At 38.5% G+C, this 16,859-nt stretch overlaps 1 protein-coding gene across 1 annotated transcript in view; it reads right to left on the bottom strand.

The window, feature by feature from the left end:
- The window catches only part of Nedd1 (NEDD1 gamma-tubulin ring complex targeting factor), a 39,257-nt gene that overhangs the window by 19,986 nt on the left and 2,412 nt on the right, over nucleotides 1–16,859 (bottom strand). The window contains exons 4-6 of the mRNA XM_003475877.5: nucleotides 14,810–14,904; nucleotides 11,010–11,126; nucleotides 7,377–7,517 (exon numbers count right to left, since the gene is read on the bottom strand). Of these exons, the coding sequence (XP_003475925.2) occupies nucleotides 7,377–7,517; nucleotides 11,010–11,126; nucleotides 14,810–14,904 (353 nt within the window). The remainder of the gene's footprint in view (nucleotides 1–7,376; nucleotides 7,518–11,009; nucleotides 11,127–14,809; nucleotides 14,905–16,859) is intronic.

Here is a 16,859-nt window from a genome sequence, read left to right as displayed (position 1 = left end):
CACCTCAGTTCCCCTCCCATTTCCTTTGATTCCAACTCTGCCTAACACGGCGGCCTGTCCCTCACGAGGTACCCTTAAATGCTTTGGAGCACAATTAAAAACAGGCCCGGGTCAAACTCAACTTCCTGCCTTCCCTGAACCCTGTCTGATGACAACACTTGTACCCAATGACTTATGATTTTGTTCCTAAACATAGAAAAACTTTCCTTTGCACAAATAGGAAAATGTTATTTTCTAATACAGTAGCTTTATAGTACCACGATACATACACATACATGAATGTACACATAGCTTGAATCCATCCTTTTCTCTTCTTGATTCCCAGTCTTATTTCAAAAGCACTAACCTATCATCTAAGCTGCTGCACAGTTACCTGATTTCTACTCTCAGTGACTTATAATGTGTCCTTCATACTACTGTAGCAATGACATCTTCAAAATGGAAAACTGAACTTACTTCTGCTGAAAACAAAAAAAAATTTTTTTGTCAGCGGGGATCGAACTCACGACTCCGTGCTTGCCAGGCAGGCACTTATGCTGCTGAGCTAAATCCCCAGCCCTGAAACAAAAATTTTAATTGAAGGATTTAGGGAAGCTAGTGGTTAGAATGGTGGCACTGGGGTTGGGGGCTCTTCTTTAACACCCTCATCTGTATGTGCATGTGTAGAAAAGCTGGCCTCTGGGAACCTGGGTTTGGGAGGTGTTCCCCTATCGGGACAGCAATGACTCACAGTACCCCCACCGTGCAGAAGACAAGGTCGATAACAGAACACCTGCTTTCCTTTCACGAGTCTGAAGCTTTGCTATGTGCTATGCAGAGGGTGCCACGGTAGCCAGTCTCCAGTGAAAGCTCCGGCCAATGAATGTTTAAGCGATGTTTCCTGGGAGACATTTCACACACGTTCACAACATGAAGTTGGAGTTATTTAAGTACATCAGCTCTATCTGGGCTCAGCAAATGATAATCTCAAAGGAAGTAGCTTCACCTGCTCCTTCCTCTGGACTTGTGAAGCAGCCTTGCAGTTTCTCTACCCACCCAAACACCCCCGCCCTTCCATCTCTGCGTCCTCTTCCTCTCTAGAAGTGTAGGGTGGGCTTTCTCTGCGGCTTGCCCAGGGAGTTCCTTGAGAAGGCATGCACTCTTCGAAGTTCCTCACCCCGAAATCTCCTTAGCCAGAGAAGATTCACCACTGGAGAAGAAACTAAAGGTTGTCACTACACATCCTGAACTGACTCTTCATCTCTTCTTCCAAAGGCAGGCACTTTTTACACAGCAATACAGCCTCTGTCTGCAGTACAGTGCAGCTGCTCACCTCCTCAGATCTGTCACCACCTTCACAGGAACCCCAGGAACTCTGTGCCAGGCTACTGTCCCCTCTGTGGACACATCTGTCTCCCACACACCTCACTTACTCCCCCAGGGAAGTCCTCCTCCCCAACTAATTTTTGTTTGGCTTTTTTCTCTTTTTCTTTTTTCTTCAGTAGTAGGGATTGAACAACAAAAAACAAAGATATGAAAAAATCAAATAAAAAACCTAGAAGATTTCAAACTATTTATTAAATAAGTATACCATGTAACTAGGAATAGCAATAGAGAATGATCAGCATCAAGACATAATCTAGTAAAATTATTGGATTTAAATGAAAAAAAACCCTTTGAACACCTAGCAGAAAACAAGTTAACTTTATAAGGAAAAAAATAAATCATTTTCTTGTATTTGAGACCAAAGATGACAGAGGAGCACATGAGCACATTGAAAGACTATGTAAGCCTACAACCAAGTTATTCTGAAAGAGAATTTATAGGCTGAAAGAAAAAGTTAAATGCAGAAGAGATGTACTTAAGGAAAGAATATTAATTTATAATATTAATATAAAGTATGGTAAATATAAAAATTTAGAAAATATCTAAACAATGTTTCTATAACTGTGAGATCCAACAGTGTAGTATGTGCAATCACTGAAAAGTAATTTAGACAAAAAAGTAGTCCAGAACAATATAAACAAACCTGAGACAGGACAGTAATGAGACAAAAGCAGAAAACAAAATCAGGCTAGGAGAATGAGTATGGAAGGAAACAGTTACATGCGCAAATGCTATTTTAAAACCTTTTAAATAACTTTCCATTTTAAAAAGTTGAAAGAAAAAAACAAGAAAAAAGTCAGCCTGTAAGAATATACACAACATATATCAGTTTACTTTTGCCCAAGTCAAGCATAAAATTGCTCAAGAACATAATGTATAGGCTAGGCAAATAGATACCAACATGAGGAAATCTGCTGAGAATGAATCTCCGACCTGTTACCACGCCAGTATGTCTATTCCAATATAAATTACACTAATACTTCTAGATAAACTAAAGCCACTATTGTTTACATTCAATCTTTTTCTTTTAATATAAATTCAGGTATACACATAACAACCAGCCAAATAAAGCAAATCAGAATTAAATTCATTCTTTTTTATTCGTAATTCTAGGATTGAACCCAGGACTTTGCCCAAGTGTTCTACCACTCAGCGAAATCCTGAATCCTAAACCCATTCTTGACAAAATAAGCCTTTCAAAAATGTAACTAATAATTACATTTACCAGATAACTCAAGTAGGCTTAATAACACAAAATGTATATGTAAAACATCAAAAATTTCACTTAATAAAAGTAAATTTAATGTCTACTTCATTGTGTTGTATATAAAATCTCAGAGAATCTCACCAATCAGAGCTTAGACTCATGTTTTAACCTACGAGTGGCTGAAATGGATCTGCATTTTAACTGCTTTGGAAGAGGCCACAGCGTGAAAAAGGCCACACAAGTGGGTCTGTGTGAGGGCCTGAGCTGGGGAACTGGCCAGACAATGACAGGTAATTATAACCCAAGAAAGTCTGGCAGCCCGGCAGTCCTGCAGGGGCAGCCAGGTTCTTTTTCACTTGCAGAAAGACACTGTGATCTACACAAAACTAATAGCTTCAACTCAGCTCAGACATTTCAAAGGAAGATTCTAAATATATTCAGGCAATCTCATTTCTGATATGAAATTCGGTCTGATGGAGATTCATTGGGACTCCAAGGATTTGTCACTTTCACTAAGAAACCAATTTGATCATTATTAAGCATTTCAAATCACAGAAACAAAAATAAAAATTTCAATTTAACTATGGTTGCATTCTGTCGTTTTCTCAATAACCCAACAGAGAAATTAGGCTGAAAAACAGTGTATCCGAATTCAAAATGTCCACTTTTGACAGCCTTGAGATTTTCATGAACATTGTTTAAACTTAAGAAATTAATGTATTTGAAATTTAAATAAATTTAGAGAAGTCTTAGTATTTTTTAAAATACTAAGTTGCAATCCTATGCTTTTGGTCAACAATCAATAAGGTACAGCGAAACTGTTTTTAGAAAATTAATTGCAGAATACTTTAAATATTCTATTAACATAAAAGGAATGTTTCAGTATACAGTCATAAAACTTGAACCTTTCCTCAGTAAGAAAAATGGGACTACATCCTCACATTGCAAGAGGCCAGCTCGTACTTCCTAGCCCACGTCCTCTGTTTTAATGGTGCATCAGAGGAAACTGAATACATCTTTAATACTCTCGAATCAAAGACATAAAGTATGATTACTGAGTCAATTACAACTGGTAAACTAGCATGGGCTTGGAGGGAATGCATGAAACCTGAAGATGTTCAACTAAAAAAGCAAATCACAAAAGCTGTTTGAATAGACTGATATAATCATTCACTGAAAGTTCACAATAGCAGCCAATACCCACGACCTCTTAATACATATGCGGTACTGTGATCAATTTCAACATCTCAAAAAAAATGTCAAAAACATATTATCATTCTCACTTGACAGATGAGGAAAGGGAGGCTGGGAGTTAAGTGCCTGCTCGAGTTCACGCAGCTAGCTAAGTGCTTCACCCTAGAGCACATCAAAGAAATGTGAGACCTTCCATGAAAAGCAGTACCCTAAGATCCTAGAGATGCAGTGCAGAGTGCACGGGAAAATCTCCAGTTCTGGCTGATCTAACCCTGGACAAGAGATAACCTTTAAGAAGCACTGTTTTTCTAAACTGGAAGATAAATTTGATTCAGTTCTTCTATGTGACTCAATGAAAATTCTTTTAAAATCAACAGTATAGCAATCTATTACCTAGAACTTTTAAAAGTATTTCTTTACGCTGTGAAAGAGACACAAGTAAATTCCAAACTCCTGCATTAGTTTACAAGGAAATAGTATAATGTTCTCAGAAGCTCTAGTTTCTCAAACACTTACACATTGTTACACGGATATTCCTGAGCTAGAGAGATTCCAAAGGAAGCTCTGCTACCACTCTAAAAGACTTGAACTTTAAAACAGGTCATTGTTCTGTGGTCTGAAAGTCCTGGAATCTCATTTTCTCAATTGCAAAAAAGTAATTAACACACACCCCATAAACTAGAAGCAAAGACTGAAGGACAGACCATAAATCAAAGATCACAGTGCTTGAAACACAATAAATGGTAATAAATACGCTACACAGATGACAATCTCTGTAAAATGCTTTCTTCCAAATCCTCTCACTCCCCATTCCCTTCCCTACCTCAGGTCCGAATGGCCAGGACTTTTCTGACTGCCCCTGAGACATAATTTCCTCTAAAATGTTTCCTGACTTTTCACATGGCTTAGGTACACCCCTCTTCCCGTACCTTTGGACCCCTACAGTTTCCACTTCCCTGGTACCTCTCTGGCTGAAGATCCACTCGCCTACTTACTGCTACGACTAAAACACAAACTATGCCTCAGCACTGAACCCAGTGCTCGCCCCATAATCAGCAGGCAGTAAGGCGCTATCTTATATGAACCAATGAAAAACTAAAGGATATGTACATACTTCTTAAATTCAATACTTTCAAATAAATGTTTAAAACGCAATAAAAAGCAACAAAAAATAACATCTAAAGTATCTTTCTTGATAAATTCCAAAAGGTAAGAGTAAGCAGAATAAAAGCAGAAAAATAAGAAAAGCTCTATCTATGATATGCACAAACTATAGAAAAAAAAACATTAAGGGCCAAGGATTTTGCTCAGCTGCCTAAGCGCCTGCCTGACAAGTGCAAGGCCATGAGTTTAATCCCCAGTACCAAGAAAAAAGAAAAAATTTAAAACATCATAAATTATTGGAGATGAATAGTTTAACATTTCCAACATAAATAGAAAATTTGGCCCACATAAGTCATGAATAACATATACCAAATCAGTAAGATTTAAAAAACACCAAAAAAACTCAAAATTACTAACATGCTTGGCTTGGTATAGAAATGTGAATGTTTCTTCCTGAATTTGGGAACAAAACAAAGATACCCACTATCACCACCTCTATTCAATGATTAGAGATCCTAGTCAATGCAATAAAGAAAAACAAAATGTGTAAAGACCGGAAAGTAAAAAAGTGATTATTTACAGAAAACATGACAGCATATAAACTGCAAAATGCAAAAAAATAAAAATCTATAAAGCTACTAAATGAATTTAGTATGATTCCTAGGTAAAAAGATAATATTCAATACAAACTGCATTTCTGTATATCAAGTCAGAGTAGTGAAAAATAAAATTTAACAGGAAAGAATACAATTTATAACACACTATCAAAAAATCCAATACTAGGTAATAAATCCACCAAAAGATAATATAAGATTTCTACAGCAAAACAACAAAACACTGCTGAGAAAAATTAAAGATGATTTATATAAATGGAAAAATTATACCAGATTCAAGGATTTAAAGAATCAATATTGTTAAGATAGTTCTCCCTAAATGGGCCCACAGACCTGATATAATCCAACATATAAATCTTGAAAACACATTAAAACCACAGCAGACATTATCTTCAAAACTTGGGACAGACAAGATTTTTCAAAGCAACACACACAAAAAAGAAACTTAAAGGAAACAAATGAGCTTAGCACAGGAACCCTAAGAGCTTTTGTTGGGTGTGATAGCAAGGCAGCACATGCTAGCGATCCAGCTGCCTAGGGAGGGGACAGGAGAACCCCAAGTTCAAGTGTGACATTCAATTAACTAAAGTCTGTGTAGTGTCCCCTAAATGGCTTCCAAAGCAGAAGCCAAATATTGTGTCTCTCTTTCAAAATCTTTTGGCAAGTCTTTACCATTCTTAACTTTCTAATCTTTCACATTGATCCAATACAAAATAGACGTACTTTCCTTTCTCAATTTTATCTATGATTTCCTCCATATGAAATTTTTTCTCTAAAAGTTCTATATTAGCCAGTTAAAATCCTTTGTTATCTCTCAGATATTATACATTCATACACTTATTACACGTTTTAAACATATGGTAACATACTGAAAACAAAGAAACAAGTCACCTTTATAACCATGTTGTTGACACATAAAAGCTAACCCTAGACACATTAGCATCAAATAACTGGCAAAGTGTCCACGTTATATTTTCACAGTAAAAACAAAGATGTGAATTAAGCCTTAACTTAGCCAAAATTCTCTGTCCTTCAATCTTCCCTGTCCTGCTCTCTCTCCACTGCTCTGCATCACTGTAAGCCTTTTAAGCACATCACTCATATCACTGATATGCATACCTCCCTTTTTCTAACACATGAAACTTAAAACAGGGCTTTTTTCTGTTCACTTGCTACCCATTAAATGTTCCTTTAATTCTAAATATTATTAGGATGCTTTTAAAAATTTCTTTCCAACTGTGAAGAATTTCCTTATTTTATTTGATAATAGCTATAGCCAAAGCAATTGCAAGAAAAAGGAATAAAAGAAGATTACCTTATTGGAAATTTGTCATAAAAATAAGCCAAGAATTAGATTTCTTAAGAAATTTTTCATTCTTTGAAAGAAATTTTTACAGGCTAAGTTTTTACAAAGGAAAACATATGAATAATTTTCTTTTGAAAAGCTTCCTCACTCCATAATTAATCTGAAATATATGAGTAAACCAATATCATATACTGAAAGAAATTACCTTCCGCCTTTCCTCAGTCTACCCAGTAGTATTTATTAACTTAAGTACACATCTTGTAGCTGACATAGTTTGAAGTACGCAACATTTCCATGACAGGAATGCCACAGAAAATTAATATCCCTGTTTTAGGCTTACTGAGCTTCATTTTGTTAAATATAAATACCAGAAGGAAATAATTCAATTATAACACAGAATTTGAGTAAGCACCCTAATCTAAAATGTATTAGCTTATTCCAGCATTTCTTATAGCACCACTAAAAATTAGCTAGACGTTTTTCAAATAAGCTCAACATTAATTTTAAAAGCTTAAATTCATGGTCATATACCAAATAATTCAAAGTCCATCTTATCAACTTTATTTTGAATACACATATACTGTACCTGGTTACTACCATGCCCGAAAGGAGTACTAGATATATTAGTGGTAACACTGTGTAAAATAATTTCACCACTAAGAGATCCCGAAGCAATGTAGCAATCATTCCAATTGTACGTTACACAAGTGACTTCATCTTTATGATCCTGAAAGAGAGAAATCCAGGTAAGTACAGTGCCCTAACCTTCGAATATCCATCTTTCTATTTTTGTAACTAGCGCAGGTGTTAATGCGTGTCAGTATAACATCTGCTTTAACATTTCCCTCGAGTAAGTTCTTAAGATTGCTCAGATGAGTATGAAACTCTATCATCAACCCCACACCGTCCTAGGAAACAGATTCCCTTTTCACAGTCACGTTAATGGTCCCAGCACCCTGAAACAAGACAGCACAGAAGGCGTTTGCTAAGCATCTCCCTGAAAGCACTCAGTCCTGCTGACAAGCAACACTCACTGCAAGCTATTGGGAGTGCTGCCCATGAGTGTTACAGCTCACCTGAGAAGACAGGACATTAAACTAACATGAAATGACACAGCAAAGGCTAAATGAGTGGTAAAGAAAAGCGCCAGAGAAAGGAGGCATCCTGTGAACTGATTCGACTCTGAAAGTGTCACATGTGTAACAGATCACTGGAATAAAGTTTTGAGTTTAGCCTCAAAGAAAGGATAAGAGGTAAGTCAGGAAGAAGAGAAAGACACCACCCACTGCAAAAGGGAACACGGGAGAAGTCAAATGGTCATGTGCAGCCGCTTGCACTGCATTCACTGAGTCCTGTGGGTGCAGAGAGCTTGCCTTACTATTCGATCCTTTAAAACTCCCAAGAGACAAAGGCACTTTGCCTTTATGCAGATGAAGACTATAAAGGTCAAGAAACTTGTGTCTGCTCCAGAACTTCCAGGTGACAGGGCCAAGACGCATCGCAGTCAAGCCCAAAGCCTACGCTCGCCCAGTATACCACACTGCCTCTCAAACCCAATGTGAACCCGCTTTGGGGACATAAAAGTATTGGGCTTTAAACTGAGTTTAAAGTACTTCTACCCAACATCAAAGTGCATTTCTAGCAAGAACATACAAGTGTTCAGGATGAGTTTTTTTAATAATTTAGCGTCAGACCTTAAGATAAACAAAGCCTAGTACCTAATAATTTATGTACTATCAAGAGTAGAAGCTGTGTTATTCACATGTAGTACTTTTTCCAATGGTCCAAGCATTTTCACAGGTACTCCTTTCCTAAATCAAAGATACGGATACCTGAAGGAGAGAGGTGTTTGGTAAAAAGAAAAAAGGAATAATGAATATTTTGTGCATTGTTACTATTTGGGGAATTCAGAATTTGAAGTCCAATATAATTTCCATGGCTTTACAAAGGGGCAGGTGTCATCTTAATCTCAACCGTGAAAAATGAGTCATTTGGTGAACATTTACTAAGCAGCAACCACATACCAGAAAATTGTGTTATCAGTGGAGGAAAGGCTATAGAGAAAATATCCAACAGCAAAAGCTATCTCACCATCACCACTGATCAGTCAAATACTTAACTGAATGAATGAGGCACAAAGTACTCTGAGAACTTCAAACAGTAAGGAGAAAAAGAAAGAAAAAAAAAAAATATATATATATATATGGCATAACTGGAGAAGCAAAAGACAGAAAAGGGAACAGAAGAGGCAATGCAGGGTGATAAGAGTATGTGAAACTCTTAAAATATGGGATAAAAATGGCCAGAGACTCTAATGGCCTCTGACTCTCCAAGGTACTCCTGACTCAAAGTAGGTACCGCCCTCTAGGTAGCTTTAATCCACTTTTCACGATGTAAAGGACTAAACAGTGAACAGCATCTGAGCTTGCTGGTCAGCGGCTGGATCCAGCACAGGTTCTGTAACTCCTCTGCCCTTCCACCTGCACGCACGAACAGTGCTCCCTGTCCTGCAGAGCTGTGGTAGGGTTAGACTTAAAATGGCCCCAAAGCCTCACGTGTTGGGAAGCTGATCTGTGCTGTGGGGCTGTCCAGGTGACTCACTGTCAGGGGCGCTCTGGTGGGAAGCGGAGGGTCACGGGGGCCCGGCCTCACAGTACCTCACCCTCCCGGCTCCTCCTTTTCCTCACTGCCTGGCTCCAGGAGTGAGCAGCTCTCCTCTGCCAGGCCCTTGGCCAGGGCTCCCTGCCTCCGCCAGCCAACTATGGACTAAAAAGGTGTCAGTGATTTTGCCCCAGCAAGGAGGAAAGTGAGCAAGCCCAAACACTGCTGAGACAGGAAAAACAAGCCTTTGGAAGTACAGTGGCTGGCACAGTAAAGAATGCAACCAAACTCAGTTACCTTTTCTTCCCTTCCACAACTCTTCTTCCTTTTCACCACTCACAGCCATGTGTATTTCTGCTATTTGAGTTTTTCAGTACAGACAAGGACCGTGCACCACCACCACCACCCCCCACTGTAAATCTAATGTCCTCCCAGCAGCAGAAGCACAGCAGGTGCTCGGCAGCTCTGTCAAATGGAGCTCGCTGAGGGCCGCTTCAGAGGGGGGTCCCTGGGAGCTGCCCCTGCTTGTGCTGGCTGCTCTGACACCGCAGGGACCTGCTGTACTTTTTCATATTCATGGATTCCACGGCAGAGATCTTAGGATTGGTACTCTTAAAAGTTTATACCCAAAATAATGAGGTATAAAAGGCATATTTAAAGCAGTAATAATGAGACTGTTTTTCAATTCAGGTTAAAAGAAAATCGATCATGAGTGTACCACTTCTCCAGTGAAAATTAACTCAATGACATGAAGACACATAAGAAAAATGATGTCTTGTACTTGCTACAAAAGGTCCAGAGCTGGAACGGTTTATAAGAAGGTGTGGGCATAGGTAAAACACCACTGGTCAGGGCTGGGCCGGTCACCACTGATTCCAACCGGAAAAGTAGTACACGAGGGGCAGGTTAAAGGAAGCCCTCTCTCTGCACGTGTGTATTCACTTGTGCACAAACATATGATATGCTCACACATTTTACATTAACGTTTTAAAAGAGCAGACAGTAAAAATAATTTTTAAAAGATCAACCTCTAAATATCAGAAGATAAAATGGTCAAAAGTACACTTCTGAAAAAGTCCTAACTATAGATTTCTTGAGATGAACGCTTTTATTTTCTGAAACTACAAAAAGCTAACATTAATTTTAAGTATTATTCTAGAAATATTTTCACTACGAGGTTGAAAATACATATGCAAAAATAACACACAGCAGCAGCAGCCAAACATTTTACAGAACTGAAAAGCTGAACCCCCAGGTCTAGTTACCGGATTTAACACCATCATCCCACAACCACTCTCATCTTTTCCAAAGTGCTTTTAAACAAATCCGTGGTGACAACAAACCGCACTTCGGAAGAAAATGAAGGCAGCAGTACAGCAGAACTTGGAAAAACACAGGAAAGTTTCACCACTGACAGTGTGCATTAGTAATAGACAGTATATGGAGGGAAAAAAAGACAAAAAAAACGTTTTGGGCTATTAGCACCTGTACTTTCCCTAATCCCACTTTGATTTTGAAGCACTTTAATTTTATCAGAAAAGCTGAAAAACAGAAGTTGGGCAACTTAATACACTAGGAAATATCCATTCTATTAAAGATTTGAAAGAAAACTGCTTACCGTAAGAGATCGGTGAATTCTTTTTGATTTTAAATCCCAGATGTTAACAGTCTTATTTAGGCCTCCGCTTGCCAAATACATAGATGTGGAATTTAAATCGACACATGTCTGCTTTTGCTGTTAAAAAAAAAAGTAATTCACTAGATCCCAGCGATGACTATCATTTCCTCCAACAGTAAGTACATGATAAACACAGTAGATGAATCCGATAAATGTTCTGAATTACATACCACAACCATGATAACATATACTAACAAATCATCAACGGATTCCAGTCACACCTAGAAAATTCTAAAGATTCAGCTCTCATCTTTCATGTGGACCCAACAGCCTGCAAAGGTTTCAATGCAACAAGATCTTAAGGAAATGAGGTCAGTGCTTTCTTCTACTGAAGGGTGGTGACAGGCAAAGCTTAGGAAACACCAGCAAGTCTTGGTCTCCCAGGAGAGCTGATTTAACATCTAATATAATATTTCCCCTCAATTAAACCTGCTCTTAGTCAGGTGTGGTGGTGCACACCTGTAATCCCAGCACTCAGGAAGCTGAGGCAGGAGGACTGTTAAAAGTTCAAAGTGAGCTCAAGGCCAGTCTGAACTGCATAGTGAGACCCTGTCTCAGAGACAAAAATACACACACACACAACCCCTGCCTTGTAGCTTCATAGATTATCTTAAAATCAGTCCCAATTCAGAAATTGCTAGAAAAGAGGCTTGTGAAGTCTAGCGTAGAGCACTCATATAAGGGGAAAGTTTTTAATCAAGATACTTCCTAAGTCTCTTAGTAAACCCCACCCTAAGGGGCCTAAATTTCAAGTATGCCATCAAAACCTGACATGGGGGCTGGAGGACAGTACTCCAGTAGAGCATCTGCACAGCATGCATGAGGCTGTGGATTTGATCTCTAGCTCTATGTGAATAAACAAACAAACCTGACCTCATATTCTCCTTCACTTATAAGGGTACTATCCATCTAGTTCCTCAAAATAAACATCTGAAATAATCTTTGATTCCTTGTTCTTCCATCCTACAATCTACAAACTCTGATCCGAAAATAAACCCTACATTACCCACTTTATCTACTGCGACTAATACTCACCCAAACTTTGCCAAACCAGGGTAGCAGCATCCTAACTAGCTCTCCTGATTCTATTTGTTTCCCTGTACACTATTTTCTCATAAAGTACACTGAGTGAACTTTAAGAAATGTAAATCGGAGCATCGCTCCCTTTAAGGCTCTTCCATGGCTTCCCGTCACACTTAGAACAAACTCCAAACTGTTCACCTGGCCCTCAGAGCCCTGCTCATCTCAGGCCCGCCTCCCTCTTCTCTTACCCACTTTCTTCCCCTTTCATCAACTCTCCAGCCATGCTCACCTTTTCCTTCAGCAACCGTAAGAATCCTGTATTTGCCTCAAGGCTTCTACACAGCTCTGCCTGGAACGCTAAGATCCCTGAACCTCAGCTGGACGGCTTCTGCTCAGCAGATACCAGCTCTTCAGGAAATCTCCCTTAGCCCCCAGTGGAAGCTGCTTTGGCAATCTTATTTTACTTCCCCGCATTACAAATTACCAGTATCTGGATGTTTTGGCTTAAAGTTTATTCTACTAGAATATGTTTCATTAAGAATGATACCCATATCCAATAAACACTTATGGAGCAAATGGCTAAAATACAGAGGTTATCAAGTTCTTCACACAAGGATCAATGAATGCACCTATCTGGTGGTGCGTTCAGTAAGCAGGCGATGCTGCAGAGCACAGGACTCCGTGATCTCCCTTCTCAACCAATGGGGGCGCTACAGAGCGACAGTAGTCAGCCTCATCTACAGCTGAATGCCACGGCAGGAATGGGGGTGAGAGCATGACTTAGTTCTAAGCTAAAAGGCAAGCTATGTAGGTTTAGGCATGTAACTTCACATTTTGGCTGTATGTTTCTCATCTGAGAAATGAGAAATGAGGACTGGATCTACCGTTCTCACCCTGAGTTCAAGTTCCTCAAAACCACTGCTCAAGAGAGTCTTAAGGGGGTAGATGGTTCCCCTCACACAGACCTGCTGGGCTACCTAACAGTCAGTGTATCTTCCAGCGCTGGACCAAGAGTATCAGCTAAGACATGGAAGAACTGCAGGATGTACATTTTATCAGTTTTAGCCCAGCTGTTACAATTTTCTTACAGGTATCATCCTAGACACTGACTCTGATCTAAAAGACTAGAGATACAGAATCAGAATGTCACTGCAAATCAGGACAATTTTCTAAGAGACTGTCAAACTAACATTTAAAGAAAATATGGTAACATTGTGTCTCCCAACGACATATACTGTGACATCAATTATCACAATTAGAACTATTCTCAAGGGCTCAGGATGTACTCTATACTTACAAGTGGCTTACTCACAGGTGACTTACGTGACTGTATTGTCAATGTAGCTAATGAATTTAAATAATTAATAGAATCTGTGTGGTTATTATGACAAACCTGTATCCCCAAGGGATAAGACAGTGGTGGCAAACCTATGTGTGCTGCAGCTGGAGGTTTTGGCACTCGAAGTTCTAAAAGATTTGCCATCACTGACAACACCATGGGTACAATTTTTAAAATCTAAGAATAAGTTGGTCAAGGGTCTAGGCTATTTAGCAGCCCACACAATATCGATCTTTATAAAGTAAAATACAAAACTATAAATAAACATGAACTTAAAGTTCCTTGGTAATTCTAAAATAAGAAGGCTGGCATCTTATCTTCCCATGCAGAAAAGATCCAATTCCTCAAACAGCTTATGAGTTACAGGGCTTGAATCTCACCAAAAAAAAGTAACACATTAATATGTTAGAAATCCCCAATAAAGGCTAAAAAACCAATGTTTACAAAATATTTTTATAAGTAAGTTACAAGAGATTCAAAATTAGAACTATAATGATCTCGCTTTCATCCACATGCAATTATGATGTGATTTCTTAAATGTGGGAAAGAGGGCTAAGAGTTGTAACAACTAACGAGTAATATTTACAGACTCCTTAGAGTTATGTCACACTTGCAAATATCATGTTAATTTTAAACATTAAAAAAAGATCCCAAATACTGATTCACGGATTCTAAGGCATGATGCATAAAAATGAATAGTAGTGAATGAAGTTCAGTAGTGAATTAAGGTAGAAGAAACTGTTTATTGCTATTGAAGCCAGTACTGACACTGACCCTAATGCCAGTATTACCCTGAATCAGAGATTAACTCACACAACAAAAAAGTTAAGAAATGATATGCAATGAGAGCCACAGGAGCCAATCCCGCTTGGATAAAGCCATCCTGCTTAAGAAGGGTGTGAGGGAGGCTCAGGCAGGCCTCAGTCCTAGATGGACAGAATCTGACGCACAGGGCTACAGTCAGACATGGGTCTTCTACTGACTGTCCTGAGTTCCAGGTCACTAAGGGGAGCTACATCATCAGCGCTCATACCATGGCGCTCATGGCTAGACCAAACTAACGACCTGGTACTGCAGAGTCCTAAGTCAGGAATCAACAGGGTCCCAGCTACAAAGACGAAATGGAAAAAGCATAATTAATAAAATCCAAGTTCCCAATTGCTCCCCAAAGATGCACATACTTTACCTAAAGATGTCAGTAAGCACATGTATCTCACCTTTAAGTGTTACAGTATCATTATGAATTTAGGTTAAGAATGATGCTTTCAAGCACCTTTATTTTTAACTGCAAGCATCACAATATATAAGCAATTGCCATGCAGACAGAACTAAGATTCTCAATGAAAATTTTAAAAATTAAATTTAAAAAAATACTTACCCCTTCAGCAAGCTCCAAAAGTGGGACAGGCTTACATTTGCAGCTTGAAACTACTATTTTGTCACCACTGGAAGACGCTGTTACTAGAAAGTTGTCTGAATGAAGAGTTATGGAAGATCAAACGGTCATTGAGCATCTACACACACTAGACTATCATTACAAAAATGCAATCACACAAGTAAATGCTGAGAAGACAAGCAAGTGAACACAGCTTATTCATCAGCTTTCAAAAATGGCTCCGGTTACTAATTACTAATTCCCTTTACTGCTGCTACTGCAGGGGAGAACTATCCTCCTGGCGGGGCTATCACTTGAAAGCTATTTAGCGCATGTGAAATACTACTCCATTTTCAGGGCTGGCCAGAAGGTCTAATTTTATCCATCAAGAACGAGAGCATGATGAAAGTAACATCAGCAAATATCAATCGGTCTTCTCATTTACCAAAACCGCTCAAGATACTTATTTATTAATCCTGTGCCTGCTAACAATTTAAGGAGCAAATACCCGTATTAGTCAATTTTTCCACTAAAAAAAAGTGAAATCTCTTATTTTTTTCAAGATTGGAGTTTTTGTGGCAGTATATTTCAAACTTACATGTATTAGAAATGAATATAACAGTAACCATGGTCAATATACATAAGTGTAATTAAATAAATGTCAGGGAAGAGTTATATCTTATTTTAAATTAAATGTAACAACTGAAAATTAATTTATCTTATTTACAGAAACTATCTGGAGTAATCAGTAAACTTAAGACAAAGCAAGGATTTCAAAATTAAAATTATAATAATGAAAAAAATCTAGATTTTTGCTTTGTTTTCAAAGAGTAATTTTGAGAGGCATCAAATATCAGAGGTTTACAATCTATGCTGTCAGTAAGCAAAGCCTGCACAGAAGCAATGGAGAGTAGCCAATCACACACTGAGTCCTATCTGTGAGACTTCAGGGTATTGCACACCACTCAGATATTCTGTGAGTGGACCAAGGATCTTAAATTTCGTATGATTCAAACAAAATCATTTTTACCTAGGTAGTATAAAACTGGAATACAAATTCCTTCTTTCCTTGGCTTCTTTACCACAGAAAAGGACGAAAACATAATATAAGAGGGTAAGACCTTTTTAAATGTCTCTTGTAGTTTTTTTTAAAAGACATGAGAAAAATGAGAACACTACTTTAAAGAAACCAAAAATCAAAACAAAAATACCAACTTCTCTGGCACCTCACACTAATCTCATCCTTGGAATCTACACTAGGATCCCAAGCTGAGGGATCTAGGAAAGCTTGGTTCTTCCACCACCCCAGGGCGTCAAAGCTCCTCAGGAAGGAGGCCTATCTGCATACAGCCTCAGACAGGAGACCACAGAAATGGAGACAAGAGACCACCCTTCACAAAGTCACACAGCACTCATTCACAGCCACTACTTTAATACAAAATCAAGGAATGTTGAAGTAAATTTAATTAAAGAAGAAAAGCTGTCATTTTTGTTTAGTATTTGCAATAGATAGTGGTCATAAAGTTTAAAGCTTGAATTTTTTCTTTAATCAATGAATGTAGAACGTTTTATTTTGATATTAAAACTTGCTTTCTGCTTAAATAGGGTAAGTGAGTCACACAAGAATAATTCTTAGCACACCAATTTCATAGGACATCTTCACAGTCACGAGCGTACTTAGCAGGGCTCTACAAACACGAGTGCTTCTCTACTGGGGTTAATTCTGGCAATTCTTAAGACACTTTTGGTCTCATACAGTAATAGCAAGTGCCATGAAAAAAAAGACAAACTTGAGTAACTGAACACTGGAGTTGGTAAAGGGCCACTTTCAGTAGTCCAAGACTGGGCGCTACTGGCAACTAGTGGGTAGGAGCCTGGGACGCTTCCAAAGGCCCTACAATGCATAGGAAAGCCTCTGCAACAAAGAATTATGGGAACTGAAATGTTAACATCGTCACCATTGTCACGGTGAGAAATAGGATTCACTCCCTCATTTATTCTATTCACAATTAGGAGCTCATCAGGCCAGGGAGGGTATCAGAAACTTAGGGAA

The sequence above is a fragment of the Cavia porcellus genome, unplaced genomic scaffold (genome assembly GCF_034190915.1).
Source record: "Cavia porcellus strain 051 isolate PalLab524CR breed Dunkin Hartley unplaced genomic scaffold, mCavPor4.1 scaffold_8, whole genome shotgun sequence".
Taxonomy (NCBI): Eukaryota; Metazoa; Chordata; class Mammalia; order Rodentia; family Caviidae; genus Cavia; species Cavia porcellus.
The sequence above is the reverse complement of the archived record's forward strand: the minus strand, read 5'-3'. Positions and strand labels throughout refer to the sequence as shown.